The sequence below is a fragment of the Nymphalis io genome, chromosome 9, assembly GCF_905147045.1.
Source record: "Nymphalis io chromosome 9, ilAglIoxx1.1, whole genome shotgun sequence".
NCBI classification, from domain to species: Eukaryota; Metazoa; Arthropoda; class Insecta; order Lepidoptera; family Nymphalidae; genus Nymphalis; species Nymphalis io.
In genome coordinates, this window is record NC_065896.1 from 3,217,917 (window position 1) to 3,244,475 (window position 26,559).

Genomic DNA, 26,559 nt, shown 5'->3' on the forward strand with positions numbered 1-26,559 from the left:
AATATTGTACATGTTTTATTATGAATGAATCAAATTTAAAGACTTATACGATTTAACGAATGAATACATCATATTATATAAGGTTTTTTTTCAAATCATAGATTCTACTAGAAAATCTTTAATACTCTTATAATGTCTGTAAGATTTTCAATATTTTTAATTTATCATTTCTTATTAAAATAATTATTATTTATGGTGTAAGTATTATTAGTTTTGTTTTCAGACAAGCGTTTCCCATATAATCATAGATATTAATATTATTAGTAATAACTATTTCAAATCGTTAATGACCTCATCGTGTTGGTAGCATGAAATTTATAGATATACTTACGAGCAATATAAGATATAAGATAAGTCATTTATCCTCAGCTGTCACTTACCTATCTTTTGAAAAGGTAACGTTCTAAGAACATAATATTCTGCGAATAGTATTAATATGTACAGTATAAAAATTTAATCAATCTGTATTCTGTATAAAATATTGAGCAGCTGCGTATCAAATGTGCAACTGCGCAAGCGGCAGATGGCTTATGGCTGTGAAAGCTTCTCGCAGGTAGGGGCTTCTGAGAACGCCAAATATAATCGCACTACGGGGAACTCACTCTCTATGGCACGTTCGAATTTCGAATGTCGATTGAACACCTGTGTATTCTATAGCGTTCGAAATACAATTTAGTATGTAACTTTATCCTGGTTTCATATCAATTTTTTATGTTAATTTGTAACATTATTTAATATATATACATACATTTGAAAATATATTTTCATCAAAACCGTTATGTATCTACGTGTTTCTTTTATTATAGTATCCTATAAATTAAAGTAACTTAATGTTAATGATTATACTCCATTTTTATAAGCATAATAGATAAATAACTATTTAACCGTTAATATATGGCAATATCAAGCATTATGTGATATAATGTTTAAAAAAATTTATAATTATAGTTTGATTTCTGTATAGTAGACATAAAGGTGATTATGGTAGAAATCGTAAAAAGTTATAGCATTTCAAGGAAACATTCGTGACTAGAGCTGCACGCACAGTTACAGTGGAGTGAACCCACTCTTGTAACCAGGTCACGCGTTACTTAACGCATTTCGGTCAAAGCCGCTCTTTTTTGTCCGACTGTCACTTTTGGTCATTTTTTGTAAGTTTTTAGTTTCTGGTCAGTTTTAACTTTTACTTTTTATCTTAAATTAAATGTTTAATAATATTAATTATTTTTCTTTTGTTATTTTAATGGGGATTGAGTTAGTATATTTCACAATAATAAATTAATTATTAAGATTGTCATTGATGTAACATTTATGATATTGCTTCTATCTTTTAATCCTAATCTTAGAATTAATATGAGATTTTTTTTGTTTTAAGTTCGCTTAAAAAAGGTTCCAAAAATTGTTTTTTCATACGATCGACATTATTCATTATTAACTAGAATGAATTGAGTAGAATAGACATGAATGTAAGATTACGCAGAATCGTGCGCTACGTACAAATACAATACAATGAAGATAGCAAGCAAACGACTAGATAACTGGATAATTGTTGTTGGTTAGTGAATGAATTCTCGGAAATAGTGAACGTTCGAGTTTCGTATCACTCGGGTGTCGCGGTCGTTCGGCAGCGTCCTCCGAGCGTACATCCCCACTTCTCGTTTGCAAGTTCGCTCGTCTTCAGTTGCAAGTCGCGACTCGCGTAGTATTTAAAACATCGCTGTGCAATGTTCGCGCGTTTACTTCGAGTGTAACACTATATATTCGTTAGAAAAAGCTTTTACAAGCGTAATTAATTATTTTCTAAAAATATGACATTTGTCTTTGGTATTCGCCGATGTCACAAGTCACAACACTATTCTCAATTGTCATCAAAATCATGAACTGTGTACAAGTGCTATTAGTGTTACAAGCGGATCATCTTGACATTTTAATTTGTGTTTTCTAAAGTTTATATCTTTAATAATTTTGTAATTGTAAAACTACAAAAAGAAACAACATAGAGAAGTGTCTTAAAATAAAACATTTTGTGTTTGTTTTTGGCAAAGTGATTAAAACGTGGCCTCTGACGACGACGAGGCTGGTGGAACACGTAGTATTCCACCAAAAAGTGAAAACCAAATGTGCTTGGTTGAAAGACGGGGTACTATACTGAGTCCTTTAAATATGACCATAGCAACGAGATTACCGACACAAAGTGAGTTTTATAAACTGAGTTACTTTTAACAATAAAGTATAATTGTAACCTTAAAATTAAAAAATGACAAAGTATTTTTGAAGTTGGAGTGATAAGTGTAATAAACTAAACACTTAGTAATGTCAATACGGTAATGTGTGCGTTTTTTCTCAACTACTAAAATAATTTACAATATTTACTCAGTCCAACTTTTTCCGACCAATCAAATTATATTCTCTCTATAAAATGCTAAATTTTGTTCATGCGTGTTTTAGTGTTACTTTTTATAGTTTAAGTAGTTTTTCAGTTAAATCATTATTCAATGACTTTGCTTACAACTATAACAGATAAAGTTGCATAAAAGTAGAAGTTTTTACGTGAAACTATTTACTCTCAATTTTATTATTCATAAAAATAATTTGGGAATATTCTCTTATAATTTTCTGTGAATATTAAATCATACCATTAAACAGTTCAATTTAAGTTTATAAAAGTTAAGGTATATATTATGAACTATAATTAAATGAAAATGTTTTAATAAACTAAATCTTAATTTGTTCATTGTTACAGATGCTTGTGTGGAAGTGGGGGTGCCTCTCAACAGTTGGTCAACAGGTGTTGCTTGCTGTCCAAACTGCAAGCATGAGCTCCGAGTCTCTTTGGCCTGTGCTAAGACTCACACACAAACTTCTGTGACACCAGTCACACCACCCTTCACTCTCCAGCCAACATACTTGCCACATTCTCCTTTATATACAACACCATCTTCACCATTAATACCAACCCCATACAATGATGAGTTGAGACGGTTAGCTGATACGCTGAGAGCATTAAGACTGTCTGGGTGGTACTATGGAAATTTAGATTGGCAGGTTTGTACCCTTATAACTTAAAAATATAAAGGGGTGGTTAAAATCTTATAAACTTAATCTATGTAAAATTTATTTGTTATTATTGTTCTTTGAATTAATATAAACTTAACATATCATAAATTCTTTGTAAAATTTGTATAATTGGTGTATTAATAAGTAATTTTCTCTCATTCTAGGGTGCTCGAAATTTACTTAAAGACGCAAGTGTCGGTGCTTTTGTGATAAGAGATTCCGGTGATAGAAATTTTATATTCTCACTGTCTGTGCAAACAGAAAGGGGACCAACTTCTGTCAGGCTACACTATGAGCAGGGCTTCTTTAGGTAAGCAGTAATTTTTTTCATGGTACTTAATAAACAATAATGACCTCTTATAATAATAATAATATCTTAATATTAATTGCAATGGTTTTTATGATAATGTTTGTACTTAAAATTAATAAATATTATAATAGTGCATACATACAAATTAAAGTTTTTCATAACTACTAACTTTCATATTGAATTCATACTCCTATTAACCTGTGTGTAATTGTTACATTAGTATTATTTTTCTTAAGTACAATTCAGTTTTCATTAAAAATATTTTTAAGATATTGCAATAATATATTAAGATGGAACCTACTTAAACCAATTCTACGTAAAACTTGCATAACAAAGCAGTGCCTGACTCATTGTTTAGTGAAGTCCCTTACAAGTAAATATTAATTGGATTTTATGCAGAGTAATTGCAAAATAACAAATTACAAGTATTAAATAATAAATTGATTCATCATTTATTTAGTTTCATATAAAACCAGTTAGCAATAAAAGTGTGTCATTGTTCTTCCGTGTATAGTGATTTTTCTGGGTTAAATTATTTGACCTTATAAAACATGTTATGACATATTAATTGACATCATAATGTCAACTTCTGTCAATAAGGGTTGCTCAAATAAATATTAAAATTATACTTAAGTAATATATAGTTCGATAAAATTAATATGTGCTTCTTTTTTTAGGTTAGACTGCGACCGGCCTCTTGCCAGGTATATGCCGCGGTTTCGGTGTGTCGTGGAACTCGTACAGCACTACACTCGAGTCGGCGAACGAGGACCAGCGGGCACAGTTTGGGTGGACCGAGAGGGATGCCCACATTCTCCGGTCCTTCTAAAAGTCCCTCTTAAGAAATCGCCACCGACTCTACTTCATGCAGCTCGCCTAGCGCTTCACAAGACCCTAGACTCAAACCCGCTCACGCCAAAACTTTGGTGTGCCCCCAAACACAGGCTTTTGCCACTGCCCTCCACTCTAATAGACTATCTCGGCGAATATCCATACTCAATCTAACGTTTGGATCTGTTCTTTAGTCTTTATGTAGTCTAATCGCGTCTTAACGATGCCTAGTGAAGATATTAGGGTATTAGAGCAAATATATAATGGAAATAATATGGACTATGCAAATATTAATTGCAGTAAGATAATAATGTAACCCTAAGTATAGTCACATTGCATTAATTTATATTTATTGTACAAATGTACATTAAAAGTTAAAAGCTAGTACAGGATGCTAGACATAAAGGGCGGGCTCCTTTATAAAACTGACTAACAATCATTTATTTTTTAATAGTTAAATTATAACTTCTGTATTATTTATAAGTATTCAATATGGGACTCAATTATGGTATTTAGTGAAATATTTACGCAGATGTTTTTTAAGTGTGTCTACTGTCTAACCTGTATATATAGATGTTTTGAATGTAATGCAAGACTGAATTCTTTGAGCATCTATCAACAATTGTAAATCGCCACTTTAAATAACAGTCAGTAGTAATATTATTGAAACAATATATTTTGTTTGATTAAGCAATTATTCATAAATGCCTAATCTTGTCCATAATATTAAGAAATCATCACACTATTTTGTAGAGCTATATTTTATTTATTTATTTCTCGACTAAAAATAATAGGCTAATTACTGACACACAATATTTGTTTTGTTCCTATCTAAGATTACTCATACTGCGAGTTAAATTATTAAAGTGAATCGTATAATAGTTTCAGTTCGAAGATTATTTAAAAAATATTCTTTAATTAGTTAAATATAAAAATTAGAATGAATAAGTTGAGGAAAATTGCTCCTAATCTTAAAAATTGTCTTAAACACAGTAATATCAATATGTGCCATCAAAACATGAATACAAAGTATGATTACTTATAACAGATATTTTGAGGCTGAATATGTATATAGTAATTGTTTTGTTTTTCCTATTTATTTTTTTGAATTGTAATTAGTGTAATAAAATCTTAATAATACAAAATGTATACCATGTAATGGTTGCTTAGTGTAGTATAGGGATTTGGCTAGTGATGTTCACTAATGTAGAATAAAACATGTACCTTAAATAATCTCAGTTAAATATTAAGCTTCACAATATTTTGTTAGCGCAAAATTAATATATTTATAATACATGTGTGAAAAGTAAATGGTGTCAGCCTCAAATAACATGCATTTGTTTTATTATGAGGCAATTTCTTAAATTAATATAAAAATTGTTTAACAACATACTTATTTTTATACTATTTCTGAAAGAAACAAAACACCAAGTAATTAAGTGTGACATAATAGGAGGATGTTTGTTCGTAGGTTTATGTATTAAAAGAAAAGCAAATAATTTATATACAAAAAAATATACATTCGGCCTTTAATTTGTTGTTTTATTTTAATAAGTTTAATATTTAACTTCTACTTTAAAGATAAACAAAATTTACCAGTAAAAGAGTTTCATTAAATTAATCCAGTAGTTAGTGTGTACAAAATTCCCCTATAATAATAAAATGATCTATAATTTTTTTATTAATATTCTGTACAGTTATGCTTATTTCAGAGCGCTTTTGTATCTTCATTTAGTTTCGTAGGTCATAACTAGCAGAAACCACGGTTTCAAAGTTTTCGATCTATTACAAAACACCTGTTTCAGCTATATTTTATGATGATTGAAATAATTATAAAATATTTAAATACTTAGGAACAACGATAGTCTAAAGGCGTAAGTTGTACGTGTGTACAAACCTTATAGTAATTTTATACTATGTCTTTTTCTTTACCCCTGACAACGTGTATGCAAAATTTCGGAATGATCGGTTGAGTAGTTAAGACGTAAAAGCATAACAAATAAACAAACAAACTCACTGCGCGTTTATAATATTTGCAAGGATTTAGTAGGGTAAATTTTATTTTGCTTTTTTGAAGTAAAAATTAGATTCAGAATCAATTTCAGAAATTTTGCGTAAATTTGGATCAATTTATTTTAGTAGCAAATAAAGAGGTAATAGTTTTATTTTAAATCACGAAAATTTTAATAATTATTAGCGCCAAAATATAGGTAGGTACTGGATAGGAATAAACACGACTTGTTATTTTAGAACATAGGTTAAAAAAATCATTTCGCTGGTGTATTAGTAATAATGCACAAACACCTTGATAGCGTTTCTGACATAAAAAGTGAGATTTAACTTATATTGAAGTAAATAAATGTAATACATATTAAGCGAATTCATTAAATGAATATTGACGTAATTAATAATAAAACAAAGATTTTGCTTCATTTTATAAATTATTCCATTTAACTTGGAGAACAACATCAGTTAGTCTATTTATCATGGTTCATAGAGTTATCTTTATCTATGACCAAAGAGCCAAGAGACCAAAGTCTCCAAATGTCAACCGGCGTGACTTGTTATTGAATATTGATTTTATTTATAACTTAAGTATTTTTGAACTATTTTCTCAAACTAAGAAATGTAAGGTATTATTTTTAAACTAATCATTACAAGCCATGTCAGCAAATGGTACCGGCGGTAACTATGCACCTCTTAAGCAAATACTGTCGGATTCAGAATCGGAAGATGATCAGAAGTTAGAAAATGCCGTACGTATCCAGGCTTCGGATAGCTGTAATAATTTGGACTACAACAGTGGACTGCAGTCGTCAAAGAACTACAGTATGAGTGACATGGACGAGTACAATTCAAATGAAAAAACAGTAGAAAGCACGATGGATAACGTAAGCTTTTTACAATCCGATATGTCAAATAGAATGTCATTTTCACGGCGCTGCGCATTTATCGCATCAATACTTGTTTGCGTTTTTACTATAGTAATATTTCTTTGGGGTATTCCATGCTCCGACGTTGGTAGCTGCATTAACAATGAGTGGCAAGATAAAACTACGAGCTGGGAGATTCCTTACGACGAAATAGAGCTCTCTGGAGCCGTTCAAGTCGTAGACGGAGCTATACCCAATACAAAAAATCTTATTTTCATATACCGCGGAAATCATATGAAAGAGGAAAAAGACAATAATGACAATGTGAATGGAGTTTTATTAATTGTTGGCAATACTGGTAAAGTCGGTTGGTATACACGAGAAACTAGAATACCGACTGAAATAGACTGTCATCTTATTGATGTGAATCGCGATAAGCAGAAAGATTGCATTGTGTCTGGTACAGAGGGATTGCTTGCCGCTCTTAACCCATTGTCAGGAACATACTATTGGTATATTCTTAAACAAGGTAAAATATTCAGTGATATTGTAGCAATTGATTTTCCAATAGTAATAAAAGATATGGATAAAGATAAAGTTTATGATCTTCTGACTGTGGCCACCATATATCCCAATGCTAATCATAATTCATTGCTGATAATATCTGGAGCAACAGGTAACATTATAGGTGATCCAATGACCGTTCATGATTGTCTATTGATTAAGCTTTTGACAGAGTCCGACGGTATCACATATCTATGCAAAAATGGAACATCTGAAGCGGTGCGGCAGATAACATATCCATGGCTATATAGAAAACTGTTGAAGTTAGATCAATCAACAAATCATTCAGTTCCCATACCAATGGTTTCAAAGAGGGTAAACGTCAGTTTAAAAAAGAGCATGAGCAGTGCAAACAATTGGGAAATATACACAAATGGACCTGGAAAACTTATTGTTGAAAATTCTGGTGAGTGTCCCAACTCATGTAGAGTTAATCTAAAATTATTGCTTGAGAAAAATGGAACAACAAATGTAAGTTGGGAGTATTCTGCTAACCATGTGTACGCTATGAAGCCTAGTTCATTTGCCTTTGCAAACTCTATTAGGGGCTTTGTCTTGAAATTATGACAGTGGAACAGTGCACACCTGGCAAAGGGTGCACTTAAAATTGATGAAGTAAGATACAATGTACAAAATCAAAGCCCCAAGAATACCTATGATATATTTTATTACCGGCCGACTATAAATGTCGCTTCTATTTCATCATTCATCAAATATGCAAATTTCACAGCACATGATATTTCAGAGAGAATTGTTTTGGTATCGTTTGATAACCTTCAATCATATGTTCATGTAAATGTGAGCCAAACTGATATTGTACAAATTTGTGTCCGTGGTTCTATTGACACTGGAACCCCATCACCAACATGTCAACCTGATTTAGAGTATCAAGAGAGATCTTTAGTTATTGCGGATCTAGATGAAGATCAGTCGCATGAATTAATATCATACTACAGTACTTTTAATCCTCCAGAGTCATATTCTCCAAAGAAATCCCAAGCATATGACGATTGGCGCTTGACGTCAACCGTTAGAGTTATTAGGCTAGAATCAGAAATACCAAAGTTGTTTGTTGCAGATAACTAATACAATATTTGAAACTTTTAATCAATGAAAGAAATGTGTTAGTTTTAAGATATTTTGTTCTAAAAATTGCTATGCATGCTATATTGGCTTGGCAGTGGCTTATATATCTAGTCATCAATCAAATTTATATCATGGTAGGTAAATTGTAAATAGCCAATTTTAAATCATATAGTTACATAGTTGTTTGTTCATTTCAGACCAATATATTTCAATATTAATAAAATTCTCAGAGATGATTGTAATGCTCTTCATAATAATGTTAAACATCTGTGTTCAATTTTAATATCACTATAAAGGAATCATATTGTTATTAAATGAATCTCAAATCATATATTAATTGTTTGTTTAATCTTTGTCATAGAATTCTGCTTTATATTGATGTCTTAAATGATAGTTTATTGTATCTTACGAGAAGTTATTTATAGATATTGTGAATTAATTATTGGGATTATCTTTTTACAAATATATTTTATTGATATTTTCCTATAATATAATTTAATGTTCAACTGTGTGGTGATAAACATTTTTTTTATTAATATAAATAGTGTCTTAGTTATTATCAATCAGTTAATGTGCCTTAAGAGAGGCTAAGAGGATTGTTTAATAAAATTTTATTAAGTATTTGTATTCACAAATTGTATTTCCTATTTAAAATAAAAGTAATATATATAAAATAAATGGTTTTATTTATTTAATAATTTTAAACTGACATGAAGAAAGTTTTACACAGATTATGAGGAAAATATTAATTCGGTGATGTTACACTTTCTAACATATTGTAACAAAAAATATAAAAAAAATTATTGGTAGAATACATGGAAGTTGGATTCATGTGTACTTTATTAATAAATAATATAGTTAGTGTTACAAGACTTGCAATAAACCTAATATGTTGAATTATATTTAAAAAAAAAACTCTCTTTGAGTAAGCAATAACTTTTAAGTCACCATCTTTTTTCATGAGTTGTCATATAGTGCAGATTGTTTACTATTTGTATAAAGATTCGAAACAATAAATAAAATGACATATTCGAGTTATATGCACGTGTGTAGATGACGAATTTGTTGTATTTGCGAATACAATAAATATTCAAACAACGCGATATCGCTACGCTCAGTGTTGCGAAATAATAAATCTTTGATTCTTCATCGAGCGAAGGGTAATACGATTCATACTACAGTGACAGTCTTATACTCGATTATCAACTTTTAAACTAATTTATTATGCTTTTTATCTCACCTACCTCTCGAAACTAATGTTATTTTAACAAAAGAGAACAAAGAACAATTAAAATTTAAATAAACGTATATAATTTTTGATAGTGTCAAATATGCACAGATTATCACGTGTGTATTCGACAGGATATCAATGTTTTAGAGCCTGTCAATGAATTTAGTATAAAAAAAAACAAAATCTCACCATCACCATTTACTATATAAGCATTCTGTCTTTTGCTAGTTTCTTTGTACAAATAAGCATCAAAAATTGATACATTGCCTTTGTAAAAGTATGGTAAAAATTAACAGCTCAAAAATGTCCCACAATAGGACAGGCTTTTTTTGCTATGCAATTCCAAAGTTGGATAATTAATAAAAAACTTACTCATTTTTATAAATATGTAAACATTCTTTTTATTATTATATAATCAAACAATAATTAAGGTATTTTTTTAATTTTTAACAAATCCTCTTGAGTATTATGTTCTTATTACAGTAGCAGTTAAACCATAGACCATTATTATTAATTATTTATGAAACAAAGAAATGAAATAATTCCTCCGCAATCAGGATCAGGAACTTGATCAATTGGCTGTGCCTTTGCCTTAATGCAATTACGTTGTAAATATACAGCGTAACTTATTTAAAAGTATACATAACAACAAAAAATATTTAATAGTATCTTAAAAATAGTTAAATGCCTATGCAAGGAGTACGGTAAATACTCTATTATTTTTTTAAATTCAAATATACATAATAATATGATACAATAAAGATGTATATGACTTTAATTATTTAGCAATCAATAGCATAGTGCAGATTATATAAAAATCAAGTTATTACTACTGAGCATTTTATATAATTTTTTTAATATGAATATAAATCCTTAGACATAACCAACTTTATCGTTTTTTATATGGTTTGTTTAGATATACATAGAAATATGCACATAAATTATTATAGACATAACATTTATTCATTGATGTTTTTAAACTTATTATAACCACTTATATCACTTTGGTTTTTGAACGAAATATCAACAAATTGGTTTCAATAATTTTGAATAAATAAAGAAGTTAGGGTCGTAAACAAATAATAGCGATACGACGTATCCTAGAAATCTACGAGTTCGCATAACGCATCGCGAGAGAGAGATCATGTATTCATTCGATTGCGGGAAATTCAGTTTATACGATCTTTCCCGCTTTTGCGGTAAAAACTGCAGTCAGAATCAATACGCTTGTAATGGTTTTAATATTTTTTTAATTTAAATCTTATTTATTAATAAAATGAACTTAACTCAATTCAGTCTTACAATTCTTTCATTAATGATATTTATAGAGTTTTACTAAATTCACTTAACCATTCTATCACAGTTGATATTATAACATTACAAAAAGTTATATATATATTACAACCATTTTGGTTGAATATATTAAAAATAAAATTCTTCAACTTTGACTTCGTTTAAAAATTATACAACAGAAATGACACTTTTTTCATAATTTCTCTCATTGTTTTATAATAATATCAAAAGATTATAACAATTTTTATTTAATCTGTAAACACATTAACATTAAGCTTAAGTAAGCAAATTGATAAAATATTTTTAAAACAAATGTATACAGTGGTGGTCATATATTAAGAACGCTTATTTAAAGTTTTTTTTTTTCAAACTAAAAAGTATATTATAATTGCATGTAATTTTTTGTATTTGTCTTGGTATCGCAAAAGTTTTTCAAACTAGCGCTTCATTCGTTGATATAAAAATCGATTGGCTAAATAATAAATGGGTAAACTTTATACATTAGATCTGAACCTTGTGTTACTACTTACTGGCTCACATAATTAAGAACGTTGAATAGTTAATTTTTTTTTAAAATTTAAATAGGGAACACTCTTTGGGTCTGTGGTTGTAGGTCACTATTCGTATAATTTAGGCTCCATCTAGTGCTGTAAAAGTCTAAAAACTTGCTTCATATGAAAACAATGGGGAAAAATATTAGTTGTGAAAAATCTATAAGGTAAGTAATAATAAAACTTCGCGAGAAGAATTGATCGTGTAAAAAGATAACCTACCATCTGTAATTCTCAAAAACGATGGTTTTCCATGCTGTGAAGCATTTTGCCACGTATCAAACTACTCAAATGTTCCGCGTGTACTTAAATAGAGAAAGTCATCTCGTCGAGATGGTCGACATATTGTTCGTGTAAAAAAAAAATTTAGTTAAATTGTTCTTAATTATATGACCATAACTGTATATATTTGTCGATAAAAATCCTTCATGTTGAAGCATGTACATTGTACAGATAAAATATAAACACATATCTTTTTTTACTTAAAATAATTCTAATCGACTTATCCCAACTAAGTCACATGTTTCTTACTGTTTAACATTTGCAAGTTATGGCAACACTAACTTTTGTTTGACATCTGTGTCGTCCACTATGGAGTACTCGGTCAGGTTCACCAGTTCGCCGGCCGCTAGTTGCTCAGCTATGCTAAAACCCTTCTCGTCGAACAGTTCCACGGTAACTTCGTCGTAATCTCTCGCCCTGTTCACGATAACATTATATATAACTAGTTTTCGCCCGCGTGTTATTGCAGGAAGAGCAGGTGTTTGGAATAAAAAAGTATGTCTATCTTGGGGTTTAAGCTACAACTACGGTTACAACAAATTTCATCAAAATCGGTTTAGCGATTTTGCCGTGAAAGCGTGACAAATAGCATTAAGCATCGATTTTATTTACTAATTTAGACATTTTCATGTCACTGCTAGTAGCATTTTTTTAATGATTTTCAAGGTCAGAAATTTGACTAAAATATGTTTGGATTCACCAAATTTTGTGTGGCATTTCTTAAATAGAAGAGAAATCTGACTTCGTTAGTATATTTAAAAATAAGCACAGCTCAAATACCATAGGTTCGTGTACATCTTTCGGTAAAATATCTTTTTAGGCATCAGAAATATTTCAGTTGTTAGGAATATGTCAAACCAGTAAAAAGTAATAATTTATTTATGGTTTCATTTTAATATATTTGATTACATTTGACAGTACGTCACAAGGCTACGTGCGAGTAGGGCTTGTGCTGGATATTTCTCAAGCAAGTAAACTGAATTTGTAAATAAATATAAATACACGGATATTACAAATGCATCTGCCTTGGTTTTTACTGCCTCGTCAGTACATCGAGGGTTCAATTTATAGTTCACGTCAAGAAAACTTATCGGTTTCTGGCAAGAATGTCTCAAAAGCAGCCAGAAGTCGGGAAGTTGGTATTGTTACACTCCTGAGCCTCCGTATACACAAAAAAATTGTTGTCCTATTGGAATATGAGAAAAGGGATATTTTTTTTTTATATTTGCCGGGAGGGCAAATAACTCTACTCCACCTGATGGTAAGTGGTAGTAGAGTCCAAACGCGACGACGGCCAGTACAGTCGGGAAGAATGTTATACACTAGCCGCCCTCGCCTTGCCGGCCCGCAAGATGCCTCTTCACGCCTCGTTTGAAGGAACATAAACAATAAAGAAAGAGTACACTAAATGAGCCTGGCGTCTATCGTACGAAGTAACGCGTGACTCACACGACGTGCGCCTGCAGGCGGCGCTCCTGTATGAGCGCGGAGAGCGCGGCCTTGGCGGCGGCCCAGTGGCGCGAGTTGGCCGTCTTGGCCACGACGCCGGCCAGCGCGCAGCGCGACGCCTGCGCCTCCAGCGACCAGAAGCGCGGCTCCAGCTCGCGGACCGCGTCCTCCTTCACCCACACCACGTTGCCGTAGTCGATGTAAATAACCTGGAGGTGGGGAACACATGCTTATAATTATTTATGCAACCCAATGCCGACATTCAAAACGCCATTTTTTCGCAAATACATAATGGATGTCTCAAAGATCTCGACCTACTTTATTAGATCAATTCCATTGAATTTGTTTCTTTGTGTTACTCCTCTTGTGGTTGTAATAGGTTATTATTTGTAACATAAATAAAACCACGTTTCTGAGTTTGTGAGTAGATGGCACCACCCACAACCCATGGGTGTCGTAGGAAACAGACTAAGGGTTTGCCGTTAATCACATCAATCGAACACTTGAGCGCTTCAAGCATTCATAATACGTAGGCGGACAACTCGTCAAAGGTTTAAAGGTATCATAAGCATTGCCATGATAAAAAGTCTGCCGAATAAATATTTTTTGATAATTTCTAATTTCTTGCCTTCCAAATGAATCGTATAAGAGCAAGCGAATGGCTAAACATAAATACCTCAACATTCTGGTCCGCGCGCGTGGAGGAGATGACTCGTGCGCGGTACCACTGCTCGTCCAGCGGGTACAGCGCCGCCACCAGCTCGCCCGGCGCAGGGATCATCTGGGTGGTACCACACAACATTTATTATTATTACAAAAGATTTGTATGAAATATTTTGATATCAGGATCAGAGGAAAGGACAGACCCCACGTCTGATAATAATAGGCGACATAAAGATAAATTAAGAATAATTATTGCGGATATCAAAATTAATTGTTTTAATATGTCTCTCAGAGGACAATTAAGTGAGGTCCCTCGAAGCAGTTGTTCGCTTTAACCAGAGTTTAAATAGACTTTCACGGTTAATTTAATTTACATGAATAATTTTTTTTTTTGTAATTATGTATCCACGTCGATACAACAAGTTATAAACGAAATTGTTTTGAACGACTATAATAAATAATAATAATGTCCTCCATACAGATTTCGGCCACGGCGACCAATCTCAAGAGAGATTAGCCAACTACGCAGGAGATATTATATTGTGCACAAGTGTGTGCGCAAACGCATGTGTACTCTCTCTTCCCTAGTTCTCATAATCCGATGGGCAGGCAATCCGACTCGGCTGGAAAGACTTCAGGTACAGGACCAACGGCTTTACGTGCTTTCCGAGGCATGAGAGTATACACACTTCCAACTTCCAGACTCCGGCTGCTACTGAGAATTTTCTGACAGAAAAACCCATTAACTTTTTATTGGCCCGACCTGCCATGTGTAGCCCGAGTGTTCACACCCGCGATCATCGACTAAGATTCATTCTAAAATGAATAAATATATTTGTATTATAGTATATGTATGAAGGTTTTGTATTTGTTACCTTAAGAGGTTTGTACGTCAGGCGAGTGGCCGGAGAGTTCATGTCGAGAATTAAGGCTTCGAGGTTAGTCGGCGGGAGGACAACTCCGAAGCTTGGAACTTTTTCATTTCCTATAATAAGTTTTTGTTAATAAGAATATATTTCTTAATAATATTTTGCTATTTTCAAGAGAATCGAATCTTATTCACATACTTTACAAACAACTTTAATTGACATTCAGTTAAAATTACTTAAGATTCTACAAAAAAAATATTTGTAAATTTCCCACTACGGGATGAAGGCCTTCTTCCATGCGATCATAGCGAGGCTTTGTTTGTGATTTATTCAAGATCAAGTTTATGACAGTATCAACGAACCAGGTTTCTTATCCGTCAGGAAGTGCACGTAGAACCGGTTGAAGTGCGCGACGTGCGTGACGTAGACGCGCAGCCAGGTGCCGGGCGCAGGCAGCGCCAGCGGCTTGCACTTCGCCACCACCGACACCTGATCCAACGTCCAGCCGTCTGGGAATTCAATATTATAATAATAATATTAATATCCGGGGAAATTTTTCACACACGGCCATCTGATCCCAAATTAAGCTTGTACAAAGCTTGTGCTATGGAAACCAGACAGCTGGTATACTACATATACTACTTTTCTTTTATAAATACATACTCATATAGACCTAGACTAAGGACAAACAGACATGTTCATGCACACAAATGTCTGTCCCGGGTGAGAATCGAACCCACAACCTTCAGCGTGAAAGGCAAGTATCTACCAACCTTGCCAATCGGTTCGTCAATTAAATAATATTATCTCTTCACAGTCATTTTTTATATTACACGCTGTTGGATACTAGCGTTGACAATAACAAAACATTAGCAATATTGTACAGTATATGACATCACAACTAATATGAACATAAAATCGAATTAAAATACTAATATTCCATCTGTGTGATCATCGAAGCACAGCCAAAGTTACTGAATCGAGAAAGCTGACATTGGAATCATAGGTTTATTAACGTAAGCAACCGCTAAGGAAGTTTTTTTGTAAATTTCTTTAAGAGAAATGGGAAGGGTAACTGTGTACGCATTACATAAAGTCGATACGAACTAGTATTATATGTTATATAAAAAAACTTTATTTACATCAAAATATAAATCACAATATTACACACTTCATGCAATCTGGGTTGTATGCTAAAACGATATCATTGTATTTCCAAAGGCATCCAACCTAAACAAGCTTGCTAAAACAAGTCCTGCTAAGTAAACCTATATATCAAGTATGGTTAATATTCTTTAGAAAGCCAATGTCTATGGGCAGAGGGGTCGTAGACAATCAAATCGGTCATTCCTCATATATTTCATTAATTTTTAGACAAGAGTTTATGACGTCCGCCGTCTGTTAGTAGTAGAAGCAAACAAATAACCGAAAAGTTTACCAAACAGAAAATATTATTACAAAATCTATTTACAAACTACTAAAAATTACCTTGAATTTGAGAATGTTTAAGAATTTATTTTTATTTTAGTGGCAACATCTAATTTATTTAATGGACTTAATGGTCCGAAATATAAGCTTTTATTTATTTATTATAATATTATATATTAGCTCAGTAACAGCCCGTGACTGTTCCACTGCTGGGCTAAGGCCTCCTCTCCCTTTTTAGGAAAGGTTTGGAGCTTATTCCACCACGATGCTCCAATGCGGGTTGGCGGAATACACATGTGGCAGAATTTAAACACATGCAGGATTCCTCACAATGTTTCCTGCACCGTCAAGCATGAGATGAATTATAATAACGGTGAAGGAAATATTAGTTCTTAATGCTTCTTAATAATAATGTCTTTTCATAAGCTATGCCTACCTGGATGTTTTAAGACGTGACGCTTCGTACATCGCGCTCCTTTGAAACAAGTCTTCTCCGGTCCGCCCTTGTAATTTTTGCAGATGTCAATTTCGTCTCGATTGTGGTAGCCCTGAAATATTAAAAAAAATATTTGCTACTTTTCCTATACTTTTGATTTTTATTTTCAATAATTTTTCTAACATCGACCATCCTGTCATCGGCATCGTATTAACTATTATGTAATATTATGTGGTTAGGTATTTAAGGGTCATAATAAGATTTCCAAGCAGCCCATAGACAATGTAAAACATGGTTAATATTTCTTACAGTGCAATGTCTATGGGTAGTGATGACCAACTAATAGATGTTGCCAGTCTGACTATCTTTTTTTTAAATATATAATAATAATAAATGCTCATATAAATAATCTTTAAATTTTTATTTAAAATATTTTTTGGTGTTTTATTATTATTTTAAATATATAAGATTCAAATATCTATGTATTTGTTTTAAGCGCAGGTGGATATATTAAGTTTATTTTTATTTAAAAAAAAGTACCGAGATGGCCCAGTGGTAAGAACGCATGAATTTTAACCGATGATCGTGGATTCAAACCCGGGCAAGCACCACTGAATTTTCATGTGCTTAATTTATGATTATAATTCATTTCGTGCTTTACGGTAAAGAATAACATCGTGAGGAAACCTGCATGTGTCTAATTTCTGAAATTCTGCAACATGTGTATTCCACCAACCCGCATTGGAGCAGCGTGGTGGAATAAGCTCCAAACCTTCTCCTCAAAAAGAGGAGAGGAGGCCTTTAGCCCAGCAGTGGGACAGTCACAGGCTATTACGTTACGGTTTATTTTAAAATAGATCGAATCTATTACTTAATTTTACAAGTGATTTTTAGTTGTCGATAATTCTCTAATCTATAACCCTACCGTGACAGCTAACAGCGGGTCATCATATTCTGGGCACTGCGTGATATCGAAGTTTTCATCTTGTAATTCCGATAGACCCCTAGTTGTAGCTGAACCCTCGGTTGACATGTTTGATTTGTCAACTGAAAACAAATTAGTTTTGTTTCAATTTTAAATAACAATCGAGACGAGTCGTATTTTTAGAGAGATAACTGCTTTGATTACGTTTTTTTGCTATTCTATTTTTCATCCAAAAATTTCGTTTATCTGTCTAAGAGTATATAATACGCAGCCATATTGGAATGTTGTTCCCACCTCTCTGTCGCACATTAGCAACTATTGCATCATGCGAACTATCTTGAATATTTACAGAGGGCAGGTACGATAATTCATGTTTCATTCATTCATTCAAGTGAATGATATCAATAAAAAAACACTTTGTTTTCCCCGATTTACTCTTTTATTTTTTTATATCGGTCATATTCCATTCATTTAAGGTATATCGCGTCGCTTATTGTACACAATATGTATTAAAATATGCATTTGCGACACGACACGTGTGCCGCGTTCAAAGTTCGGGGCGCTAATGATTGGTTCGGCAGCGCGGGTCGGGCGGTAGGAAGAATTTAATTTCTAACAACCAATTAAAAGCCTATTGTTTAATGTATATCACCCATATATTAAATTAAGTTTTTATAATCAATTTCAATTGTAAAATATTAATTGAATACGGATTTCTTTCTTTATTCGAGGTTTCTCTTTTGTGTAATCGTGTTGTCACATCATATAGGCATTAGTATATATTCCAAACTTTTCTATATATTATTAATAATAATTAACAAAACATTACTAAGCTGCATTAAACAAAGTTATTCGAGTATATGTAGACCCTTAAATTACTGGAGTGGGTTATTAATTAAGATGTAATAAAAAACAAATCATACTTACTTCTTAGCGCTAGTCCTTCTTCCACTAAAAGGTCGTTGAGCGTCGCTCCCGAAGGAAGGATCACGTAAACGTCCAGAGATTCTGATGAACTGAAAATGATTGTACAAATATAAAAACTCAAAACTATATTTCATATAGAAATATACAAAAAGTAACAGCCTGTATATGAACTGATCTGTCTCTTTCCTCTCAAGAGGGTATAGAGCTTATTCCGATATGCCACTTCATTGCGGGCTGGTGGGAAAGTCAATCACAGTAACCGACACAAGCTGTTTTCTCATAACGTTTTCCTTGACCGCCGAGCATGAGATGTATTAGAGTCACATTAAAACACGGTGAACAGCTTGTGAATGTGAATGTGGTGGAAGGGTTCCCCTACCTTTGTGGAGAAGGTCTCTATACTTTAAAAACTCAAGTGGTTTTTAAAGTGCAAGAGTTCCATCCCTTGAAACATGTTCGGCTCAAAAAGATATTTGAAAAATTAATCTTCACTGTGTCTTATATTAAAATTTAGTACAGTTAACGACGAGCCGGTTGGCGTGGTTGGTAGATACTTGCCTTTCACGCTGAAGGTTGTGGGTTCGATTCCCACCCAGGACAGACATTTGTGTGCATGAACATGTCTGTTTGTCCTGAATCTGGGTGTAATTATCTATATAAGTATGTATTTCCAAAAAAAGTAGTATATGTAGTATATCAGTTGTCTGGTTTCCATAGCACAAGCTCTGTACAAGCTTAATTTGGGATCAGATGGCCGTGTGTGAAAAATATCCCAGGATATTATTATTATTATAGTTAACTAAAAAAAAAACCATCCAAATTCCCATCATAATATTGAAGAATTTTTTGAGTCATCTATAACATACTTGTCATCTATTTTGATACTGCATGGTTTCCCCATGAATTCCTTTATGTACTCCTCCTGTTTCTCCATCAGGTCCTTGCTCCGGTAACTCAGCAGATCAACCTGTTAACACATTCATACTGTTAAGTAAGAACACCCGGGTTTTATTTACGAATATTAAAAGACAACATTAGATTATCTTATAACGAACCCGGTGTCTTATAAACCATTTGAAATAATATAGAAAGTTTTTTTTTTTATTTAAGATTGATTGACGAAAACTCTTAATAAAGTTGAGATTGTATCGAATGAAAAATTTAATACGAGTAAGAGTGTATGTAGGACGAGAGAAAATGCTAAAAAGATTGATATACATCCTATCTCACAGATATATACAGTAACAGCCTGTTGATGTCCCACAGCTGGGCTAAGGCCTCCTCTTCCTTTTGAGGAGAAGGTTTGGAGCTTATTCCACCACGCTGCTCCAATGCGGGTTGGTAGAATACACATGTGGCATAATTTCAATGAAATTAGACACATGCAGGTTTCCTCACGATGTTTTGTTTCACCGTCAAGCACGAGATGAATTATAGAAATCACAAATGACCACTTACCATCAGGTGGCGCTATGCTCGTCCGCCTGCCTATTCTATATAAAAAAAGAGGTAAGGGGACAAACCTTTGTGTATAAAAAGTGTCCCTCAAAATGTATGAAATTTACATATCGCTATATCTCGAGCTAGAAAGTGAAATTTAAAGGAATAATATACTCTGTAGACGTCAACGGAATTTGAGAGAATATAAGACAATTAACTAAAAAAGGCGCTATTTTAAAATTAGTCAATAATCAAACTTATAAAACCCCTTTTTAATATACCCATACGGCAGCACCATTCTGGCAATTATGGAATTCTTATTACATACATTTCGGTAGACAAACTTTTGGATGAAAACCTGACCTGATATGAGCCCTCAAGATTCCTTACAATGACATTGATGTAATTGTGTTGATGTAGTACGAACCCCCGCGAGATGGCAGCAGCGCGCGTAGGGCGGCGCCTTGCAGAACATTGGGGCGAGCGGCTGTATGGTGGAGATGGGGGCGCTCTTCGTCTCGCCCGTGTCCACCAGGAACACCTCCGCGATACTCATATCCTCCTGGTACCAGATATTATTGTTCTTTAATTGTTTATTACATTAATGACATTCATTACAGAATATGATAATTAAAACGTAAAAAAACGTAATATATTACGTACGAGATGGCCCAGTGGTTAAAACGCGTGAACTTCTGGATCGGGGGTTTAAATCCTTGTAAGCACCACTGAATTTATATATGCTTAATTTGCGATTATAATTTATCTCGTGCTCGGAGGGTGAAGGGAAACATCGTGATGTGGCGGATGAAAAACAGCAGCGTTCTCCTCAAAAGGGAAAGCACGTTTAGCCCGGCAGTGGGATATTTACAGGCTATTACTTTTTTATTAGCAAATCTCATGGAATATGTGAAATGATATTTCGTCTTTACCTAAACAGCAATACTTAAGATTGTTGCATTCCGGTTTGAAGGGTGAGTGAGCCAGTGTAACTACAGGCACAAGGGACACAACATCTTAGTTCCCAACGTTGGTAGTGCATTGGCGATCAATAATGGTTAATATTTCTTACATCCCCAAAGTCTATGGGCGTTGGTGATCACTAATACCAGGTGACCCGTTTGATCGTCCGCCTACTTTATAACATAAATATATATGAATATAACCTACGTCACTGAGTCTTATAAAGAGACTTCGGTAATAGCAGTCGCTGTCGGGTGCATAGTACGTGCAGTACGTGAGCGACATCAGCTCGTCTAAGTTCATTTCTATCGTATTCTCTTTGTAATAACTCGTCATTTCTACCATTAGCCTGAAATAAGCAAATATTACTAAAGCAACATGTAGTAATACAAATAAATAAAAATATTGAATTAAAGTTTATTACACTGGTGGTAGAGCTTTGTGCAAGCTCGTCTGGGTAGGTACCACCCACTCATCAGATATTCTACCGCAAAACAGCAATTTTTGGTATTGTTGTGTTCCGGTTTGATTGGTGAGTGAGCCAGTGTAATTACAGGCACAAGGGATATAACATCTTAGTTCCCAAAGTTGGTGGCGCATTGGTGATGTAAGCGATGGTTAACATTTCTTACAATGCCAATGTCTATGGGTGTGGTGACCACATACCATCAGGTGGCCCATATGCTCGTCCGCTATCCTATTCTATAAAAAAAAACTTTCTAAATTATGTCAATAAATATGTACTTTCGTGGAATAGACAATTTTTAATATAGGCCACTAATTTAAAAACTCATTCATTTAGTATTTGTGAGTGTGTTATCTAAAGCGTAGCTGTCAGCCAGCAAGCATTCTTAAAGTTACATCACTTACTTGCATACATCATCAACGTCATCAGCGATAACCCAGAAGGATAGACCGTCCACATGCATGATTGTTGCCGTATATACACTATCAATCTGGAGTAAGGTCTGTGCCGGTAGCTTGCATTCATCAAAGGCAGAGCCAGAGTCTAAAAAAAAAAAAAGAATATATAAAATGTATTAACATCGACAAAGACACCCAACAATATTATAACTGAGACATATAAGGCAAGAATATTTAATAAAAAAAGGTATACCAATTTGCTGTTGGCTTATTCAAAATCATTAAATAACTGTGACGTTGGAAGAATGGTAAGGTTATATATAAATTATAATATAAATATATATTAAAGAAGCTGCCGTTTCAGACTTTGACGGACAAAATTCATTAAAGTTACCCTTCCCACCCATTAAATTTAAAATCTCTATATAGACTCTTGTCAGTGGGTTTGGCTGTGCATGGATAGTCAGTACAACCAAACAATATTGTAACTATACTAAATAAAACTCTCAATAGCAGCCTGGAATAAATTTTGGTTTTCCGTTTATAATGAAATTGAAATTTGAAATTGAATTGAAATTGAAAGGCTGAAATTGTTTGGAAATCAAAAAATACATCTCACCATCCAAGGTTAGTCTCTTCGTTTCCTCTGTTATTTGACATTGCACTTCTTTTTCATTTCTGGTTATTGGGACACTTTCTGATGAGCATGATGAGCTTGAGAATGCTATCAAAAGCTGATCCTCTTTTGGTATTTTCTTATGGTGTAGTTTTTCTGACGGGTATTGATTGGAACATGGTGTCGTATGATCCTTAGACGTTGAAGGTGTTGGTTCACTCAACGCATCTATTAAATTAAATGTACCAACATGTAGTTGAGGTAATTGTGGAGGGTTCGAGACATCATGGACTGGAGTATAATTGCTAGTATTAGATGTATCTGCAATAAAAGTGTTTTATTTAATTTCATTTGCAAAAAATATCAAAATTTCATATTTACTACAAAAACTTTGAAATTGAAAAAACAAATAAAATGCTTTACTCTTCTAATACTAACTACTAAACTCTAACTGTTTTTGTTAATCTCTTTATTATACATAAACAGTAAAATTAAGTATATAAAAAAATTAAAGTATAAAAAGGTGGACTTAGATATTGGATTGGAATGAAAGAGGAGATTTGTTGTTGGAATTATGATATTTCTTCCAGACAATTTTTGATATATTGTGATGTTAACTAATCAAATAGATAGATAAAAAATGCATACTAAGAAATAACTATATGTATAAATGAAATTGAAGTATTTGTACCATGACTTCAAAATCTGAATTTTTTAAAGTAAATATGGTATACTATGGCTATTTGCGAGTTATTAAATCCATCATTTTTTTTTAAATTTTAGTCTGCTACCCAATATTTTTAATATTTTATATCTATAATTCTTAGAGAGCTTATGTATGATAAAATTTTAAAGGATTGTCGTCACAATGAATTCACAGATAATGCTATCGGCTTTTTTAGTTAGTGATAGAAATAGCAGTATAATTTATACTTACTAGTAGTATATAATTAAGTCTACCAAAATCAATTAATACTATTTATCTCATATTGAATAATATTTTATGTATAATTAAATATCTTTAATATATCCTTTTTTTATATAATTAATGACTCTTTAATGTTAGCTTTAATTATTTATCAAGTAGCCATTATTATTTGTAAGTAATTGATATAGACATTAATACAAAATATTAATTTTATAAGAAACTTGGAAACATTTTCAGATGTAAAAAATCATAATTAACTTACCAAGCTTACTAATTGCAAGATTAAAGTCTGTTAGGAGATATGTATATTCATCTAACTGTTTCATACAGCTTAAAAAGCGCTCTTTCAACTCTGCAGGGTCACAGTTAAGATTTCCTACGAAGCTTTGGGCCTAAAACATACAACAATGATTGCATAGAATAAATATATACTTTTTTATTCATTAGTATTCATAGTAAATACAGTATTTACTATTTTCCACTTATATAAAAGTTAAATTATTGAGAAGTAATAAAAATTTTGGAGTACCTGCGTTTTTAAATTTTTTATATTTTGTATAGCATGGTCACATTTATCAACTAAAACGTTGATTCTAACTTCCATCTCATGTCGCCGGTGCATTGCTAAGGTAGCAAGGTCCACGAAACTCCTGAAACACAGCAATGAAGTAAAAAAATTGGTCTAAAATAATAATATTTGTTATATCAAATAAAAAAAAACGTAGTACATCTTGAATATTTCGTAACACCGGTAGAAAAGAAAAACATTAAGTAATTTATTATTATTATAAACATACAAAATTGTATCTCATAGAAATTATCAATTACTTGTTAGTTTTAAACGTTGAAGGAATTAAAATGTGACTGGTAAGTGGAAAATAAACAAGACTTTGACATTAACGTATCGCAAATGTCTTTCTTTTTTTTTTTTGTTAAATGTGAATGATAGTGGTGAACAATATGCGTTGTGTACTTGTGTAGCCTGCATGCAAAGAATTGAATTAAATTATTGATATTAGATATTATAATTTTAGTTTAAGTTTGCTAATTTGTTTTGTATAAATAACTAGTATTTTTAAAATATTTTTACTTATATTCACTACGAAAATTGCAGTAGCTTTGATATGTTAACATTACATTTAAAAAGCATACAATCTAAACAAAATACAATAACCTACTTGAAGTTATAATAAAAAGTAATAATTTAACTATTTTTTTTAATTATTAAAAGTTGTACATAGTAATAATTTCTATTAACTAACAGATGGCGCTGATAGGTCTTTATACTCGGATTCAATATTTAATGTGTCTATTGAATAGTAGATGGCAGTACAATATTTAAGAAATTTCTGTAAGATATTTATTGTGATAGTAGATTAAAAAATTGATTATCTCACTTTGTATAAAATTTTAAGTTAATTACAGCTCATAAACAGTAAAGTTAACGTTGTTTGAATTTCCTATTTTCCATTTTATTTTATTAAGAAGACAGTTTATAAAGTTAATTTTTATAAATAATAAAAAATATATATATAAATTATTTACTAGGAAGTTTCTATAATTACAACAATTCAGATGCATTAAATTAAAATGTTTTAAAGCTAATTTTTAGCTGGTCAGACGATTTACGCACTAGGTTTCAATTAAAGTAGCCAGCAAACTAAACAAGAGCTGCATAATAAATTCAGGAAGGCCCGTTTCGCGCCATTCTAATTGGATTCAGAGGCCCGAGTAACCAATTAGTGAGAGAGACGCAGATAAGCGTTGGGCTCTTCTACCGACGTAGATTTTAAGGGAGTGTAATTAGTTTGTTTTTAAAAAGTATTAAAATAATGAAGTTGCACAAAAATCTAAGAAATTTGACATTTAAAGTTTTAGGTTATAAACCAAAATCATAAATAACCTAATGTTAATATACCAAATATTACCATTGTGATTAGGAAGTCAGCAAAAGTATATATAATATGTTATGGGTACCATGTTTTAATTCAATGACGCCATCCAAAAGAAAGCTGCAATAATGGAGGAAATTGAATTTCGCGCTGCGATAAAGGTCTCGATCTGGAATGGAAGCCGTTTATCGAACCATTATTTAAAAGCGGCATGGTCTATTTAGACAAAGTCGAGAATAGACCAAAGACGACCGCGGGTGTCGACCTTGACGTTCAAACAGACCCAATGAAATGACCCAATAAGAGTGCACCACTTCCTATAAGGTGTCAGAATTAGCCGAAAAGATGATGGCTAAAAAGAAAAGAAGTACCAATATCACCGGTAGTAATAACACAGCTTTCAAATTAGCAAGACTGAAAGATTAAGACAAGTTACTTCAAAATAACCGTTTGCAAGAACTAAGGTCTAAGTATTAACTAGTAAATTTAACAAGTGGTAATCCGACAAACGTTTTGCAAAGCGTATATACATATATAGAGTACAGCGACTGACCCCTTATGGTCCGGAACTTTTTGAGAATCTTGTAATCTGACAAATTAAATAGCGAATATGTCGCAAACAACTCACAACATGTACAAACATACATTGATGAAGATTTGCCGCAATAAATGTGTTTTGTATGTAGTGGAAATGTCGGGTTATAGGGGTGCCGGATTACAGCGGGTCAACTTCAGTAAGATCTAAGTACGAACTAAGTCATACGAACTTAATAAACAAGTTATGAGGTTTGCTTGTCAATTTTTTTAGGAAACTTCCGTTAAATATTTAAACTAGATTATTCTCTTGATTACGTAACTATATATTAAAAAAAAGTCCTCCCAACGCGTCTGTCTGAATGCGATAAACTCAAAAACTAGCGAACTTTTTAGTTTTCACAAATGGACGAAATCGTGAGAAAGGCTTAGGTTAGTATGTATAATTCATGTTTTGTGTAAATAGGCTGGAATTTGACAATGAATGTTGAAGATGTCATGGAAAATATCATGCCGACAGGGAGTTTTACTGGCGTGTGCCACGTAC

General features: G+C 32.5%; 3 protein-coding genes across 6 annotated transcripts in view; 2 read left to right on the forward strand and 1 right to left on the reverse strand.

Annotated features, from left to right (window-relative positions):
- The window catches only part of LOC126770829 (suppressor of cytokine signaling 2-like), a 31,319-nt gene extending 25,588 nt beyond the window's left edge, over positions 1-5,731 (forward strand). Inside the window, exons 1-4 of one of the 2 annotated variants that reach the window (XM_050490420.1) lie at positions 1,636-2,194; positions 2,744-3,045; positions 3,222-3,367; positions 4,045-5,731. In XM_050490420.1, coding sequence (XP_050346377.1) covers positions 2,119-2,194; positions 2,744-3,045; positions 3,222-3,367; positions 4,045-4,372 — 852 coding nt within the window. In that variant the 5' untranslated portion in view covers positions 1,636-2,118 and the 3' untranslated portion in view covers positions 4,373-5,731. Of the gene's footprint in view, positions 1-1,635; positions 2,195-2,743; positions 3,046-3,221; positions 3,368-4,044 lie in introns of those variants that run through there. The other variant, XM_050490421.1, reaches the window with a different exon arrangement.
- A 1,004-nt stretch (positions 5,732-6,735) lies between these two features.
- Positions 6,736-9,369, forward strand: LOC126770851 (protein FAM234A). Its single transcript, XM_050490452.1, is given in 1 exon segment — positions 6,736-9,369. A coding segment is annotated over 1 exon segment (1,860 nt). The 5' UTR covers positions 6,736-6,861; the 3' UTR covers positions 8,722-9,369.
- A 2,208-nt stretch (positions 9,370-11,577) lies between these two features.
- LOC126770772 (uncharacterized) lies at positions 11,578-24,440 on the reverse strand. Of its 3 annotated transcripts, none has more exons than XM_050490323.1 (16): positions 24,315-24,440; positions 24,116-24,236; positions 23,849-23,978; positions 22,662-22,886; positions 22,049-22,187; positions 21,386-21,527; positions 20,643-20,777; positions 19,642-19,742; positions 18,776-18,864; positions 17,849-17,970; positions 16,924-17,035; positions 15,422-15,568; positions 15,066-15,175; positions 14,204-14,308; positions 13,528-13,736; positions 11,578-12,495 (listed from the first exon to the last, which is right to left on the reverse strand). In XM_050490323.1, coding segments are annotated over exons 1-16 (2,040 nt in total). In that variant the 5' UTR covers positions 24,317-24,440; the 3' UTR covers positions 11,578-12,344. The 3 variants fall into 3 exon arrangements, with proteins under 3 accessions (XP_050346280.1, XP_050346279.1, XP_050346278.1); XM_050490322.1 differs by having other exon boundaries at positions 11,578-12,441; positions 22,662-22,979; XM_050490321.1 differs by having other exon boundaries at positions 22,662-22,979.
- Between the last annotated feature and the right edge of the window lie 2,119 nt (positions 24,441-26,559).

Coding starts and splice junctions, on each gene's coding strand:
- LOC126770772 (XM_050490321.1), bottom strand. Junction 15,569..16,923: donor TCACGTCTTAAAACATCCAG/GTAGGCATAGCT, acceptor TTGAATTCCCAG/ACGGCTGGACGTTGGATCAG. Junction 14,309..15,065: donor TGACGTACAAACCTCTTAAG/GTAACAAATACA, acceptor GGTACCACCCAG/ATGATCCCTGCGCCGGGCGA.